At 41.8% G+C, this 14,852-nt stretch overlaps 1 protein-coding gene across 25 annotated transcripts in view; it reads left to right on the top strand.

The window, feature by feature from the left end:
- Positions 1-14,852, top strand: part of LOC105480028 (KIAA1217 ortholog) — a 910,528-nt gene that overhangs the window by 716,701 nt on the left and 178,975 nt on the right. For 16 of the 25 annotated variants that reach the window (XM_071070358.1, XM_071070357.1, XM_071070362.1 and 13 more), the window contains one exon: positions 11,186-11,266. The exons of the other annotated variants lie outside the window; for them this stretch is intronic. In XM_071070358.1, the coding sequence (XP_070926459.1) occupies positions 11,186-11,266 (81 nt within the window). The remainder of the gene's footprint in view (positions 1-11,185; positions 11,267-14,852) is intronic. 25 annotated transcript variants of the gene reach the window in all.

The raw sequence follows: 14,852 nt of genomic DNA, 5'->3' as shown, positions 1-14,852 counted from the left end.
ACATGTAAATTTGGGGTTGGGGGGCACTCACATTCAGTCCATGGCACTTGTGAACTGAAGCCAAGTGTTGTTGGTCTTCTGTCCCTGCAGCTGAGCAGGCTGAGATGGGCATAGGAAGTCCTCATTCTTTAGCAGCAAAACATTTTAGGGTCTCTTCTCTTTCTTTTGTGCACAACTTAAGTTTCTTCTCCTTAATAATGCTTTATTATTTGTAGACCTTTATAGTTAACAGTGCTTTCAACTAGTTTACTTCATTTGTGCTTCCTGGCGACCATGGTGAAGTAGGTAGGATGATTATTGGCAATCTGCAGATGCATAAATTGAGGGTCCATGGTTTAGTTGCCCCAGTACAAAGCCTGATGCTGGGTTAAGTAATGTATTCAAAGTAAAACAGCAACGAATGCTGAACCTACATCTTGAACCCACGTCCTTCTGACTGCAGGTCCTTCCCATGGGCATTTAGAGATTTGCAAAAAGCACTTAGAGCTCCTTCCCATTAGTCTAGGCCTTTCTTGATAAATAACATTGTGGGGGAGACCTCTAGTGTAGAGGATGTTAGGAGGTTGCTGTGGTTTCAATGTGTCCCCCAAAGTTCATGTTTTGGAAACTTAATCCCAAATGCAACAGTGTTGAGAGGTGGGATCTATAGGAGGTGACTAGGTCATGAGGCATGTCCCACAGGAATGAATTAATTCTGTTATCTTGGAAGTGGGTTCCTAAGAAAATAATGAGTTTGGCCCCCTTCTCTGTCACTCACACACATGCTCCCTTGCCCTTCCACCCTTCCACCATGGGATGACACAGCAAGAAGGCCCTCGCCAGATGCTGGCATCTTGATATTGGACTTCCAGCATCCAGCACCATGAGGAATGAATTTGTTTTCTTTATAAATTACCTAGGCTGTGGTATTCTGTTATAGCAACACAATATGGACTAAAACAGAGGCCATCTGTATCTAAAGCAACTTAAAGTTAAAATTTGCCAAAAAGGTTTAATCCAAGTCTTCATTTTAATGCATAAGGAAATTGAGGGCCAGATAAATGCCTAAGTTACATTGTGTTTGAGGCAGGGCCTTGGCTAGAACTTGGTCTCAGATTCTCAGCCCAGTGCTCTCCAGATCATTGAGCCTTACCTCCCCCTTACAGAGTGGCAAGATAAGATGCCCTATTGGTACCACAGCCAGCTGTTATGGAAACTTTCAGGGTAGACATTGTATGAAGGCCAGCCCCTGCCCACTGTAGGCAGAGGAAGACAAGACACTCAGAAGCATCCCTTAGCTGGCTGTCTGGGCCTGGAGTAGTATGAATCACCTGCTTTGGATGCAAGTTGGTCAGAATCTGTGAGTTTCTACACTCTGGGCCTGTTTTCTTTCTTTCTTTCTTTCTTTTTCTTTTTTTTTTTTTTTTTTTTTTTTTTTTTGAGACAGAGTCTTGCTCTGTCACCCAGACTGGAGTGCAGTGGTGCGCTCTAGGCCTCTAGGCTCACTGCAAGCTCCGCCTCCCGGGTTCACGCCATTCTCTTGCCTCAGCCTCCCGAGTAGCTGGGACTACAGGCACCCGCCACCATGCCCAGCTAATTTTTTTTTGTATTTTTAGTAGAGACGGGGTTTCACTGCGTTAGCCAGGGTGGTCTGGATCTCCTGACCTCGTGATCCACCCGCTTCGGCCTCCCAAAGTGCTGGGATTACAAGCGTGAGCCACTGCGCCTGGCCTCTGGGCCTGTTTTCTATGGAAGAAAAGGGAGAATCAGAAGTGCATTCTGGACCAGCTTCAATAAATCATCCTATGTCTTATCCCATCTCTTTTCCCTATTAAAATTCTTACCTTTGGCCGGGCCCAGGCTTGAGAAGGCCACTCCTAAAGCAAGGCCCCTTCGGACTAGGGCCTGGGCAAGCGTTAACTGGCACCTGCTGTGCCAGCACAAAACTTAATTCCCCTGCAGCAGCACACCCACAGGCAACTATTGAAGCAAGGATGGAATGTCTTACAATACAAAGCCTTTATAATAATGAGAGGGAAATAGAAACCAGAGGTTTGCAAGCTCTCTTTTTCTTCGGGGGTTCTGAGTATTTTTAACTTCAGTTTCGTGTTCCAAGGAAGGGGTGTTTTAGTGAAAATTGTGAAGGGAAACCCTGCCAAACAGAAATTCCTTATAGGATGAGTATTTTCCTCCTTTCAAGGTGTGAGAGCGGCCAAGAAGCAATAACGCATAGGGGAGTTGGGGTGATAGATTGGAATTTTCTTGGCTGGAGTGTGATTGGTGTCTGGAAGTGAGTCCCAGCAGGTTGGCTGGTGAGGCCATGTGAGCATTGGGCCTGATCCAGGCCTGTGGAGTGTGCAGGCTTGCTTGAGGCTGTAGGCATCATTGCCTGGGCCATGTACCGAAACTCCCCAGACCGTAAGAGGTAGTTTAATGTCAGGGAGTAAGTCCCCAAATCAAGCAAGCTACACAAAGCCAAGACTCCCAGGAACCAATGCCTTCTTCCAGCCTTTCATTCATTCATCCTGTAAGTGAAAACTCAGCGTGGATGTGGATGAAAATATTCATGCCTTTGTGATCATTACATTTCAGTGTGTGGGTGCAAGGGGACGGAGACAGATAAGAAGTGAGCAAACTAGTATCTAGTGTGTCTAGGGGTTTTAAATGTTATGGAGGCAAAAATAAGCAGAGTTCTCAAGGAACTGGTCATCCCGATGTCCATGGGCTGCACTTGGTTGGGGCAGTTCTAAGAGTATCTGTCACATTTGCAGAGACGACCTGGGTTAACTCTTCCCAGGAACCTTGTAGAACACCAGGCAGGGACACTTCAATTTCACTCTTTGTTTACTGGGAATGTGGAGGCTTAGGAAAGAACTCTGAGATTTTGAATACCATACCAGTCCTCCTGTAGTTAACCAATGTGTTTATTCATCCTCATACAGTCTTGCATTTGTATGAGAATATTAACTATTTCAAAGCTTTCATAAATCTGTTGCATCATTTTAGTCATGTATCAAAGTAGGAAGAGTGGATATTGAGACACAAAATTGAACATCAATGACTGTGCTGTGGCATGGGTTGTCCAGTCAGGACAGTGGCTATACACAGTGGCCATAGTGAAAACTGGCTGAATATTCACCCTGTATATGACAGGTTTGCTTTGCAATTATTTTTTGTTTTTTGTTTATTTGTTTTTTGCATGCAATGGCAAGGTCATAGAAATAATCTTGCCACCCTTCAAACTCACTACTTTGAAAGCCAGCACTCCATTGCATGTGTATATATACACATACACACACAAAGTGTACTTGTTTGGTTTTTTAAAAAATCAGTCTCCTTACTTTGACCCATGAGAACAGGAGCACACAGGAGTTCAGACATATCCGTTGGCCACATAGTACCTGAGATCTGTGAATGAGATCACAGTCATCCTGTAAATAGTTAGCCAATGTGTTTGTTCATTCTAATACTATCTTTCTTTCTGTTTTCTTTTTCTTTCTTTCTTTTTTTTTTTTTTTTTTTTTTTTTTTGAGATAGAGTCTCACTCTATCTGTCACCCAGGCTGGAGTGCAGTGGCGCTATCTTGGCTCACTGCAACCTCTACCTCCTGAGCTCTAGTGATTCTCGTGCCTCAGCCTCCCGAGTAGCTGGGACTACAGGCGTGTGCCACAATACCCAATTAATTTTTTGTGTGTTTTTTGTAAAGACGGAGTCTCACCATGTTGGCCAGGCTGGTCTCCAACTCCTGGCCTCAAGTGATCTGCCTGCCTCGGCCTCCCAACGTGTTGGGATTATAGGCATGAGCCACTGTGCCTGGCTTACCTTTCATTTCATGAGAATATTATCTGCAATACTGTATGTCAGATACTGGCTTTAGTGTTTTTCTCAAGTTATTTCCTACAACAAAGTGTAATATAAACATCATTATTACTATGTCATGAATGAGGCAACTGTACCTGCAACATGCCGAAGGTAATATGCCCAAAGTCTCACAGGTAGTGAGTGTTGAAAATGAGGCTTAAGCCCAGATCTTTCTCTTTCCAGAAATTCTACTCTCAACCACTCTCCTATACTCACTGTAGGATTACTTAAGATTCTAGATTTCTTAGGAAATTAGAAATTTTTAGAATTAGAAGTTCTTGGGATATCTGCCCTGAACTCTTTTTCATTAAATGTTGCTGCTTTTTAGTTTATTTACCCTTTAAGGTCTCTGAGACTTTGTATTTTATTATTGTTATATCAACTATAAATCTTAGTGTGACTTATAAAGTCTCACAGGGCTACGTAGTTTTATTCCATATGTAAGTATTTTAAACAGTTAGAAAAGGAAATATGTTACAATTAAATTTCTCAATTTAGTAACTCTTTTTTAACCCCAAATAACAGAAATGATGTTGCTCCCCCGGTTACTGATAGACTGTGTATCTTTAGGATATAATTTTTTTTTTTTTTTTTTGAGACAGAGTCTCACTCTGTCACCCAGGCTGGAGTGCAGTGGCACGATCTGGGCTCACTGCAACCTCCACCTCCCGGGTTCAAGCAATTCTCCTGCCTCAGCTTCCCGAGCTGCTGGCATTATAGGCACACGCCACCACACCTGGCTAATTCTTTGTATTTTTAGTAGAGACGGGATTTCACCATGTTGGCCAGGCTGGTCTTGAACTCCTGACTTCAAGTGATTCACCCACCTTGGCCCCCCAAAGTGTTGGGATTACGGGCGTGAGCCACCGAGCCTGGCCAGGATAGAATTACTTTTAAGACTATTTCCCCCACATTTGGTCTTGTTGTATTCTTTAGTTTTGTGTCACGGGGCTACTAATTTTTTATTCCTCAGTGGTAACTTTATGAAATCTCTTAGACTTGCAGCAATCAAGTCTCTCCATTCTATCATGGGTTTTAACTATACAAGCAGTCAGCCCATTACAGTTTTTTCACAGACTGGTTACATTCAGCCCGAGTGAGTTTGAACCGGGGCCATTTGGGGGCCTTTGGAGAGGATGAAGATTGACCAAAAGCAATCGGTTGACCTGTGTCTTGTTTCCTCCTGAATTTGGGATTTTAGCTGCCTCCTTTGATTATGCTAGGTTCAGGGCATACTTGCTAGGTTCAGGGCACCCCCTTGTGGTGCAGCTTGATATGTAATTAACGTGAGGAAACAAAATGATGGAATGAAGAGGACACGTGTGTGATATGATTTTATTGTTCTTCCCATTTTTAAAACTCTCAAATCAAATCAGTTTTTCTCCTGTTGTTTCAAATTTATCAGTAGCTACAATACTAAGTTTTTTTTTTTTTGGAGGTAGAAACAAATCAGAAAAGCAAGCACAAATAATGTATTGCTAAATCTCAGGTGAGTTTTTTAAAAAATTTTTATTACAAAAGTAATCATGGATATTCTAGGACTGTTAGAAGTAATAGACTGAGAGTAGGAGAATTATTTACAATCCCATGACCTACATAGAATACCTATGTTAATATTTTGGTGTGTATTCTTCTCCTATTTTTTTTCTAGGCATATAGACTCAAAGGAAAGAAACCACATGCCATCAAGCACATGCCATTCTTTTCTTATTTATGTTATTTTATTTTTTGAGACAGGGTCTAATACTGTCACCCCGGGCTGGAGTGTAGTGGCACAATCACAGGTCACTGAAGCCTCAACCTACCCAGGCTCAGGTAATCCTCCCACCTCAGCCTCCCAAGTAATTGGTACTACAGGCAGACGCCACCATGCCTGGCTAATTTTTGTATTATTTGTAGAGATGAGATTGCACCATGTTGTGCAGGCTGGTCTTGAGCTCCTGGGCTCAAGCGATCCTCCCACCTTGGCCTCCCAAAGTGCTGAGTTTACAGGCGTGAGCCACAGCGCCCGGCCCATTTTTCCTAATATGATTTTATCCACTTAATTATATGTGTGAACTTCTTTCCCTCCTGTTACAAGATAGCTACTTCATCATTACGTGTGGTTGCTTGATTTTATTGGTTCCACTGTGTGTGGGCAAATACCGTATCACGCAGGGCCTCCTTGTAGATGACTGTAGATTATTTCCTTACGGTCCATTATTAGAAATACAATGGCCGAATCAAAAAGATATGCAAAATCGTAATGTTGTTCATTTGTTAAAATAGAGCATCTTTTTGAGAATGCAATTTTTTTTAAATCTGCAGGTCGCTAACATTTGCATCCTTAGTCTGCGTTAGGAATTGTGTACAGTGTTTTACATGGCTGGATCTCACTTCATCCTCCCAGCAACCTATTATGATCTATTGCTACACCAACTCACTGATGAGGAAAGAGGCTTAAGGAAATTAAAGAGCCGTTATGGGACTTCCAAAGCAGGAGACAGCAGGCTTTCAGAAATTTGAAAAAAAAAAAGCACTTTGCATTTCTTGAATCTTGAACTAACTGGAAATTAATACTAAACATTCTCCACTGGTAAAATAGAGAATAAGAATATTAACAGTAAAAGAAAAGAAGAAGAAAAGGAAATATGCTTCCATAGATTTAGAAACATAAGTAACAATCTGAGTTAAGGCTTTGGTGATTAGATCTTCATGTTGGAAGATATACTGGATGGCTCAGTGATTGCTGTGTAATTACAAACTCGAGACAGCTTGTAATACAGAGATCTCTTCATGAGATCTTACATTTTTAAGGAATATATTTTCGTTTACCACGATTAGTCTCCTAACTGGTTAAATTGCTTCCAGAGAGTCGAAAGTTGACTCTATGTCAAGTGACATCAGAAAGTCTTTAATTTCCGGGTTGGGCGCAGTGGCTCACACCTGTAATCCCAGCACTTTGAGAGGCCAAGGTAGGCAGATCACTTGAGGCCAGGAGTTCCACACCAGCCTGGCCAACATGGCAAAACCCTGTCTCTACTAAAAATACATAAATTAGCCGGGCAGAGGTTGCAGTGCGCTGAGATCACGCCACTGCACTCCAGCCTGGGTGACAGACTGAAACTTGATCTCAAATTTAAAAAAGGAAAAGAAACGAAAATCTTTAATTTGTGAACTTTGGGTGAGTGCTTAAATTTTAGCAGCCTCCAGAGGTTCATGACATCTACCTTTGTTGCTCCCTAGAGATCATCATTTTGCTTTTCCCACCTTTACTGATACTTTTCTTTTTGCTTTGTTATAGAATTATATTTATGATAGAAAACCCTGAGATAGACATAGCAAAAGAAAGACAATAAATATCGCTTGTCATTCAGACCATTTTAAGTAGTGTCTGTGTGTTGTTCATTTCTGGTTCTCTCCACTACATCTGCATATTGTGTATTTACCCAACATATATTATTCTTGAGCAACTCTTCTCAGACTCATCAGCATTAGGAAAGAAACTCTGAACTCCTTTCCTTTCCTGCCACATTCAGCCTTTCAGAGAGATCTCAAGTGCCATTTTGGATAACAACAATGTCTGAAATTTCTTTTTGCCATTTTCTTATGATAGCTGATGAATTTATTAGGAGTCTTTAAATAATAAACACTCTTCTGTTTAATTTTTACAATATTATTATTTTTGCCATTCCTTGAGGTAGTTGAGTCTTCCTGTTTTCTCAGTAATGTTCCTTTAGCTTTTTTTGTTTTGTTTTTGAAACAGGGTCTCACTCTATTGACCAAGCTGGAGTGCAGTGACACAATCTCAGTTCACTGCAACCTCTACCTTCTGGGCTCAAGCAATCCTCCCACCTTAGCCCTCCCAAGTAGCTGAGACTTCAGGCATGTGCCACTATGCCCAGCTAATTTTTGTATTTTTTGTAGATATGGGGTCTCACTGTGTTGCCCAGGCTGGTCTTGCACTCCTGACCTCAAGCAGTCGACCCACCTTAGCCTCCCAAAGTGCTAGGATTACAGGCATGGGCCACTACACCTGGCCCATTCTTTTAATCTTGATCTAACCTCTTTATATGTGATAAACTACTGATTATCATTAGCCTAGATAATCCAGACGTTCACTGAAAAACCTCAGCTCCAGTCTCACCCACTCTTTTTTTGTTTGTTTGTTTGTTTTTGAGACAGAGTTTTGCTCTTGTTGCCCAGGCTAGAGTGCAATGGCGTGGTCTTGGCTCACCGCAACCTCCACCTCCCACGTTCAAGTCATTCTCCTGCCTCAGCCTCTTGAGTAGCTGGAATTACAGGCGCCCGCCACCATGCCCAGCTAATTTTTGTATTTTTAGTAGAGATGGGGTTTTACCATGTTGGCCAGGCTGGTCTTGAACTCCTGAGCTCAGGTGATCCACCCACCTCAGCCTCCCAAAGTGCTGGGATTACAGGCATGAGCCACCGTGCCCAGCCACCCACTCTTATTTTTTAAGAACAATTTTCTATTATATAGTCAAAGCCATAAATCAAGCTTCTCAATTCTCCACGTTGATTTATCAGGTATATGTGAGAGGCCTAATAAAATCCAGTTTGCATTTTTATCGCTCTTATTGCTGGGCTCAAAACTTGTAGGGCACAAAACTTTTCCCACACAGATAGAACCTACTGAGAAGCGAAGAAAGGTTCTCGGTGAGGTTCATTTTGTAATCCCGAGAAAACTTATCTGTGATTATAGGATCCTGAGGCCTAAAGTTCGTGAGCTTATTCCATTGCATCTTCTGAGAAGGGTTTCCTGCCTCGCCAGCATCCCGGGGCCTTCCCTGCTCTGATGCTGGGAGAGTCTTCCAGCTTCTAGGTTTCCGTGACCTCAGTTAGCAAAGGCAGGAAAAGATGTAACAGGTAGAATTGGGGTTTGCTCCAACTTTTGGAGGCTTTGAGTAATTGTGTGTTTCTCTTGCCTCTTTTCTTTCTTTCCCTTTCTTTCTCTTTCTTTCTTTCCCTTTCTTTCCTTTTCTTTTTTGTTTTGTTTTGTTTCGTTGTTTTGTTTGGACAGTGTTTCTCTCTGTTGCCCAGGCTGGAATGCATTGGTATGATCATAGCTCACTGTACTCACTGTAGGCTCAACCTCTGGAGGTCAAGCTATCCTCCCACCTCAGCCTCCTGAGTAGCTAGGACTACAGGTGCTTGCCACCACACCCAGCTAAATTTTTTCCTTCATTTTTTGTGATAATGGGAGTCTCCCTATGTTGGCCAGGCTGATCTCGAACTCCTGGCCTCAAGCGATCCTCCCGTCTCAGCCTCCCAAAGTGCTGGGATTACAGGAGTGAGCCACCTCACCCAGCCTCCCCTACTTTCTTGACTTTCAGATGATATTTGTCTAAAGCAATGGCTGTAGCAACTTTCCTTGCCCCCGTTTCTCCAGGTATTTCATTTTCTTTGTTGTAAGTTCGTCTAATGAGGGTCACCTAGCAGATAGTGGTTGAAGTCTTTTTGTCCCTCTTGGCAGTCTCACTGGGTCTCTGGTCTCTTCCAATACCCCCTTCCCTTGCTGGTCCTCTCCAAAGGGCTGTGGTTGTCCTGGTTCTCTGCCCCCAGCCGGTGTTACTAATCATCTTATAATGAAAACGCTCTGTGATTTTCTTTCTTTCTTTCTTTCTTTCTTTTTTCCTTTTCCCTGTCCATAGCAGCTCTTCAAATCTATCATCCTGTTTTTATCTTACACTTTTATTTACCATGCACCTGCAGGGCTTTATTATTTGTGGTCTGCTTCAGGATATTTCTTTCACAGTTGATGAAGCCTGTAAACTACAGAGCAAAGAATCAGAGGGCCCTAAGCAACCGTCACCTTTCTGGTGAGAATATATTCACCTAGAAAAGGGCTTTTATGAGGTCGCTTTAGCTAATCGTTTTTCTAATGGTGTCTCTCCCTTTCTCTCTTAAAGGTCTCTTCAGGTTCTTTTACTTTTTTTTTTAACCCCCATGTGCATCTTGGGTAGAATATTTTAGTACAGTTTTTGTCTGGAGACCTGTTGTTTGGGTTTTTGGCTTTTGAGTATAGCCATTTGTGTTCAAATGTTCTTTTATTTGTAGTGGATATTGGTGTCTGATATGTGTGGGACTAAGTTCTAAGTAATATACACACACACATATATATATATAAAATCTACACACAGTGGTGATATGGGTCATGGATATTATATAATTCAATCATGATGGTACTCAGAGGCTCCTATATGTTAATAGTCCTTATGGATATATGTATATGCATGTGCAGTAAGATATGCAGCTATGACACCCCATTGGCTGATACTGGGCACAAGAGGAAGTCGCTCTTCTTGCATGAGGATTATAGAAATTTTCATTTTTTAAGGCACAAAAAATATTTCACTGCCATGTTTTTTTTTTTTTTTTTAAAGTTACTCAAAAATGAGTTGGATACAGTGGCTCACAAATGTAATTCCAGCACTTTGGGAGGTGGAAACAGGCAGATCACTTGAGATTAGGAGTTTGAGACCAGCTTGACCAACATGGTTAAACCCTGTCTGTACTAAAAATACAAAAATTAGCCAGGTGTGGTGGTGGGCGCCTGTAATCCTAGCTACTCTGGAGGCTAAGGCAGGAGAATTGCTTTAACTCGGGAGGCACAGGGTGCAGTGAGCTGAGATCGCACCACTGCACTACAGCCTGGGTGACAAAGTGGGACTCTGTTTCAAAAAAAAAGTCAGTGGGATCAATGAGAATTAAAATATTAAATACTGGCACCATAAGCATGGTAAAGCAAAGGCACACTCCGGGGTCCACCAGGTTCAAATATTAGAATTAGTGCCCTGAATTACAGTGTGGATCTTCTGTTCCTGTATGTATTCACCTGCGGTGTGCCCTCCTGCATGACAAAGCATGGGCAGACAGCACTGTACCCACAGGCCTGCTTTTGTGGAGTAACCCAGTGGCCAGTGACCCCGGGGTCAGTGACAATCAAGATGGCAGCCTCGGGCATCACCACTAGACTGCATTCTGGCTAAGAAAGCTATTTCATTTGGGTTGGGTAGGCTCTAGTAAGTCCCCTGGAGCTCTGGGAGAACCTCAGGGACAGTGGGTCAATATGACACACACTCCAATGATACAAGGTTCATTCATAAGCGCCTATGGCAGGTTATTTTGAGGCAAACCCATTGCTAGCTAAGGCTTCAACATGTCTTTCTGAAATATAAGGATGGAACTGTCATCACTTTTCTTTCTTTTGGGGGAAGAGAAGTTAACTGTGCTACATTTTCATCATGAATGAATAGGTGGTCCATTTGGTCAACCTATTCTTTTTCTCTTCATGTTTTCACCCCTTTTCTTTCGTATTTTTTTCTTGTTTTCTCCTGGTCCACAGGCTTTGGAGGGCATGCTGATCTCTCTTCAGGCAGAACTTGACATTCAAAGGTACTTGATGAAAATTGAATCGTCTCAGCGAGTTAGTACTCTACCTGTTCTTTTTCTGCATCGAGTTGCACCCTTATCCTGCACCTTTCCCTCACCTGCGAGTGGCGTTCTAATCAGTGTCAGCGACTAAACCAGATGCCTGCACTTTTCGCTGTTTACCCCAATCCCTGATTCAAAACTATCAGAGCCAAGTGCTTGCAGCATTCTGAAATATGTGCATTTCTAAAAATTATGAGAGTCAGTATTAAAATGAACACTAATTGCATGCTTGCTTCGAACTATTTAATTTGCTTTCCACAGATTAGATTGTGGAATCAGCAGTAATGCAACAGCAAGCTGGAGATCTTTGAATACTTGTTTGAAAAGTGGGCATCTCTAAGCAGAGATCCCATCCTTGCCAGCTTGCTCAGGCAGAATACTCATGGCAGTAAAACAGAAGCCTGAATCATTCTGACAACCCCAAAGCTATGTCATTCTGCTTTGCTCAGTTCCGATGTGTCCAATGTTGGGTCCAGATCATTTGACTTATATACATTTTAATAATGATCGTGATGGAAATAAACATATTTCTTTAGAACTTGTATGCACCAGGCACTGTTCTAAGTGCCTTACAAGTATTAACTTCTCACAGCAACCCTGTGAGGTAGGTATACTATGATCCTCATTTTACAAATGAGGTGATTGAGGCACAGAGAAGTTAAGTAACTTACCTAAGGTCACACAGCTAGGTGATGGCTGTGCTTATCACAGCACACTTAGGAAATGTTCGGCCATCTGGCTTTTGTACAAAAGTGACCTCCTTCCCATTGGTCAGTCTTCAGTGACCATTCTTATCTCTTTACCTTCCCCTTCTTAGTAATTAATCTCATTGATCTCTTTTCAGGGTAACAAGCTCAATTTAGAAAGTTCCTGCCCAGACAAATAAACATAAAGGTTCAAGTTTAGACACTAAAGAGAACTGTCATGTCACACATCATCCCAGTTCTGATGGGTGTTTATCCTTAATTTTATTCTTAATCATTTTCACATTCCTAAAAATTCATGCAAAATGGAGGCATCTTTATTATTTCCATGCACATGTATTGTGCACTAAGTTAAAATGCAGAAAGGGAAAGGAAGGGCATAGTGAGCTCTTCCTTACAACTTCACACCCTGCCATTAACCTTTCTTCCTACTTTCAGAATAGAGATTTGACATTGCCTGGTGGGGTTTTCCCATGGGAAGTAATACAGAGTTTGGGATTCCCTCCCGCTATTCTTTTTTTCTTCTGCTTGAAACAGATAAATCTTCAGTACTGACTTTCTTTTTTTTTTTTTTTTCCATATCAGCAAATAATTGGATATCTGAGATTTTTCTTGAAGCGTGTTTTTTTTTTTTTTTTTGGCATTTTCAAGCATTTTAAATTATAATGCTGGTTTTTTGGAGATGGAATTGGATGAAGGTTAAGTTTGGAAATCGAAGGTGATCTTCTTCCCCCTTTAGTGAATGAGTAACTCTCAGATCCTCTCCAGATGTCACATTCTGTTTTGAAATTGGCCGTAACTAGTTACCCATCTCACAAGACCAAGACAAAGGCATGGTGGAACCATTAAAGGATTGTTTGTACCCTTCTCCTCTCACATAGGATCCCAGAAGCTACAGGAGTTCCCAAGTACAGTAGGAAGCTGAGCCATCTAGAATCACCCTACTGAGAGTAATACCAGCTTACTACCGAAGGAAAGCTAGATGCTTGGCCTCTTTTATAACCTACCAGTTGCTGTCCCATGCAACTTTTTTCCAATTACTTCTTACTTTATCAAGTAGATATTCTGATTATTTTATAAAAGTGAGAACTGAGGTTCAGAAAGGTTTCATATGGAGTTGCACTGTGAGTTCATGGCAAAATTGGAGTCTGCTTTTCATAAAATAACCTGATAAAAACAGTAAGTCCTCTCATTATAAATTTTGTCTTCTGTCCATCTCTTCGAACACTGGTATACTTTCCTAGAGCAGGACTAGAGGAGAATCAGAATGTTTGGTGCAGAAAGCTAGTTAGAACTTTCACGAGGTGTTTTGTTTTGTTTTCATTTGAAAATCATTCCAGTGAAATTGCACAGGTGGTGATGGTAGTGGTTTTGGGCTGGCGGGAGGGGGCATGTGTTTGAAATTGATAGTGAAATTGATTTCCAGGATGTATGGGGAGAGTCTGGCCAAAAGCTCTGAGCCTTGGTGACCCCAGGAACCCACAAGAGTCCCTCTTGCCCAGTTCCCTGTGGCCTTCATCACTGTGGGGTGGTGAGGACATCATAAGCTTTCCCATGGCACAGCCCATACCCTCACTGAGGGTGAGGGCCTTTGCTAGCAAGGAAAGCCTCTTTGGTTTGGCAACAATGCAGTTAAGGTTTAGGGGTACCATTCCGTGGCTTGGGATCCCACATCCTCTCCATAAAGCACTGAAGCCAAGGCTGCAGAGATGAGCTTAAGAAAGACTTTTGTTAAGGAGGTCTTCTAAGATATGTACTTAGCACCATGTTATGCTGGTTGTATTTTACTTGAGATTTCAAAGGCTACAAGCAGGTTTCTTTCCTTTTATCAGTATAATAACAGCAATCCTCACACAGACACCTTTTATCCTATAGCCTTTTAAAGTGCATTCCTGACTCTCTGAATTACAAAAGCATCTGCAGCCTTGCTCAGACCTCAATCAATGAGGATTTTGGGAGTCAAAGCCTATTCAACTTCTTGCTTGTTTATAAGGCATTACTTTTCTTGTTTCAGAAAGAAAGGGGAGAAAGAATAAATTAATTGTTGTATTCAAGGCAACTTGCAATAAAAAGACATCTACCCTAAGGTACATACACTGAAAATCAAAAGGCAAAATCTCATAAGAAGAGGCAGCAAATTTTCAAATGTAGGTTCTATGATTAGCTTGGACACTAAATTTAGTTTCAAGTTTCCCAACATACATGATACTTTACATAATTCTCACTATATGGCAAGGTAATACTTAATCCTTCAGGAAGCAAAATCATATCCTTTGTTTTAAATTCTAAAAGAAACATTGTTCATGCCTTTATAAAAGGTACACAGATCAGCATAGTAGGCAGGACCAACAAGTAAACAGCAGTATTCTTCATGTGGTTTTTGTTTTTTTAGAGACAGGATCTTGCTGTGTGACCCAGGCTGGAGTACAGTGGCGTGATCATGGCTCACTGCAGCCTCGAACTGCCAGGTTCAAGGGATCCTCCCACCTCAGCCTCCTGAGTAGGGTGCACCACCACTCCTGGCTAAAAAAAACATGTCTGTTTTTTGTAGAGATGGGGTCTCACTGTGTTGCCAACGTTGGTCTCAACTCCTAGCTTCATTTATCCTCCTGTCTCAGCCTCTCAAAGTGCTGCAATTATAGGTGTGAGCCACCGCATCTAGCCCAATTTTGTAATTTTGTATTGGCAAATTTGTATTAATTTTGTATTGGCAAGATGAAAAGAAGAAAACACATCACTGAATACAAGTTGCATGAACGTGTTTCCGAAGGGGAGGAACGTCTGAGTTAATGAGATCCAGACTTGGAACTTACTGATGATCTCATTTTCTAACTTGGTAGAAGGATGCTAAATGGAGATCATGGTCGAGCTAGG

Source organism: Macaca nemestrina, chromosome 9 (genome assembly GCF_043159975.1).
Source record: "Macaca nemestrina isolate mMacNem1 chromosome 9, mMacNem.hap1, whole genome shotgun sequence".
NCBI classification, from domain to species: domain Eukaryota; kingdom Metazoa; phylum Chordata; class Mammalia; order Primates; family Cercopithecidae; genus Macaca; species Macaca nemestrina.
This window is presented reverse-complemented; position numbering and strand designations above follow the sequence as displayed.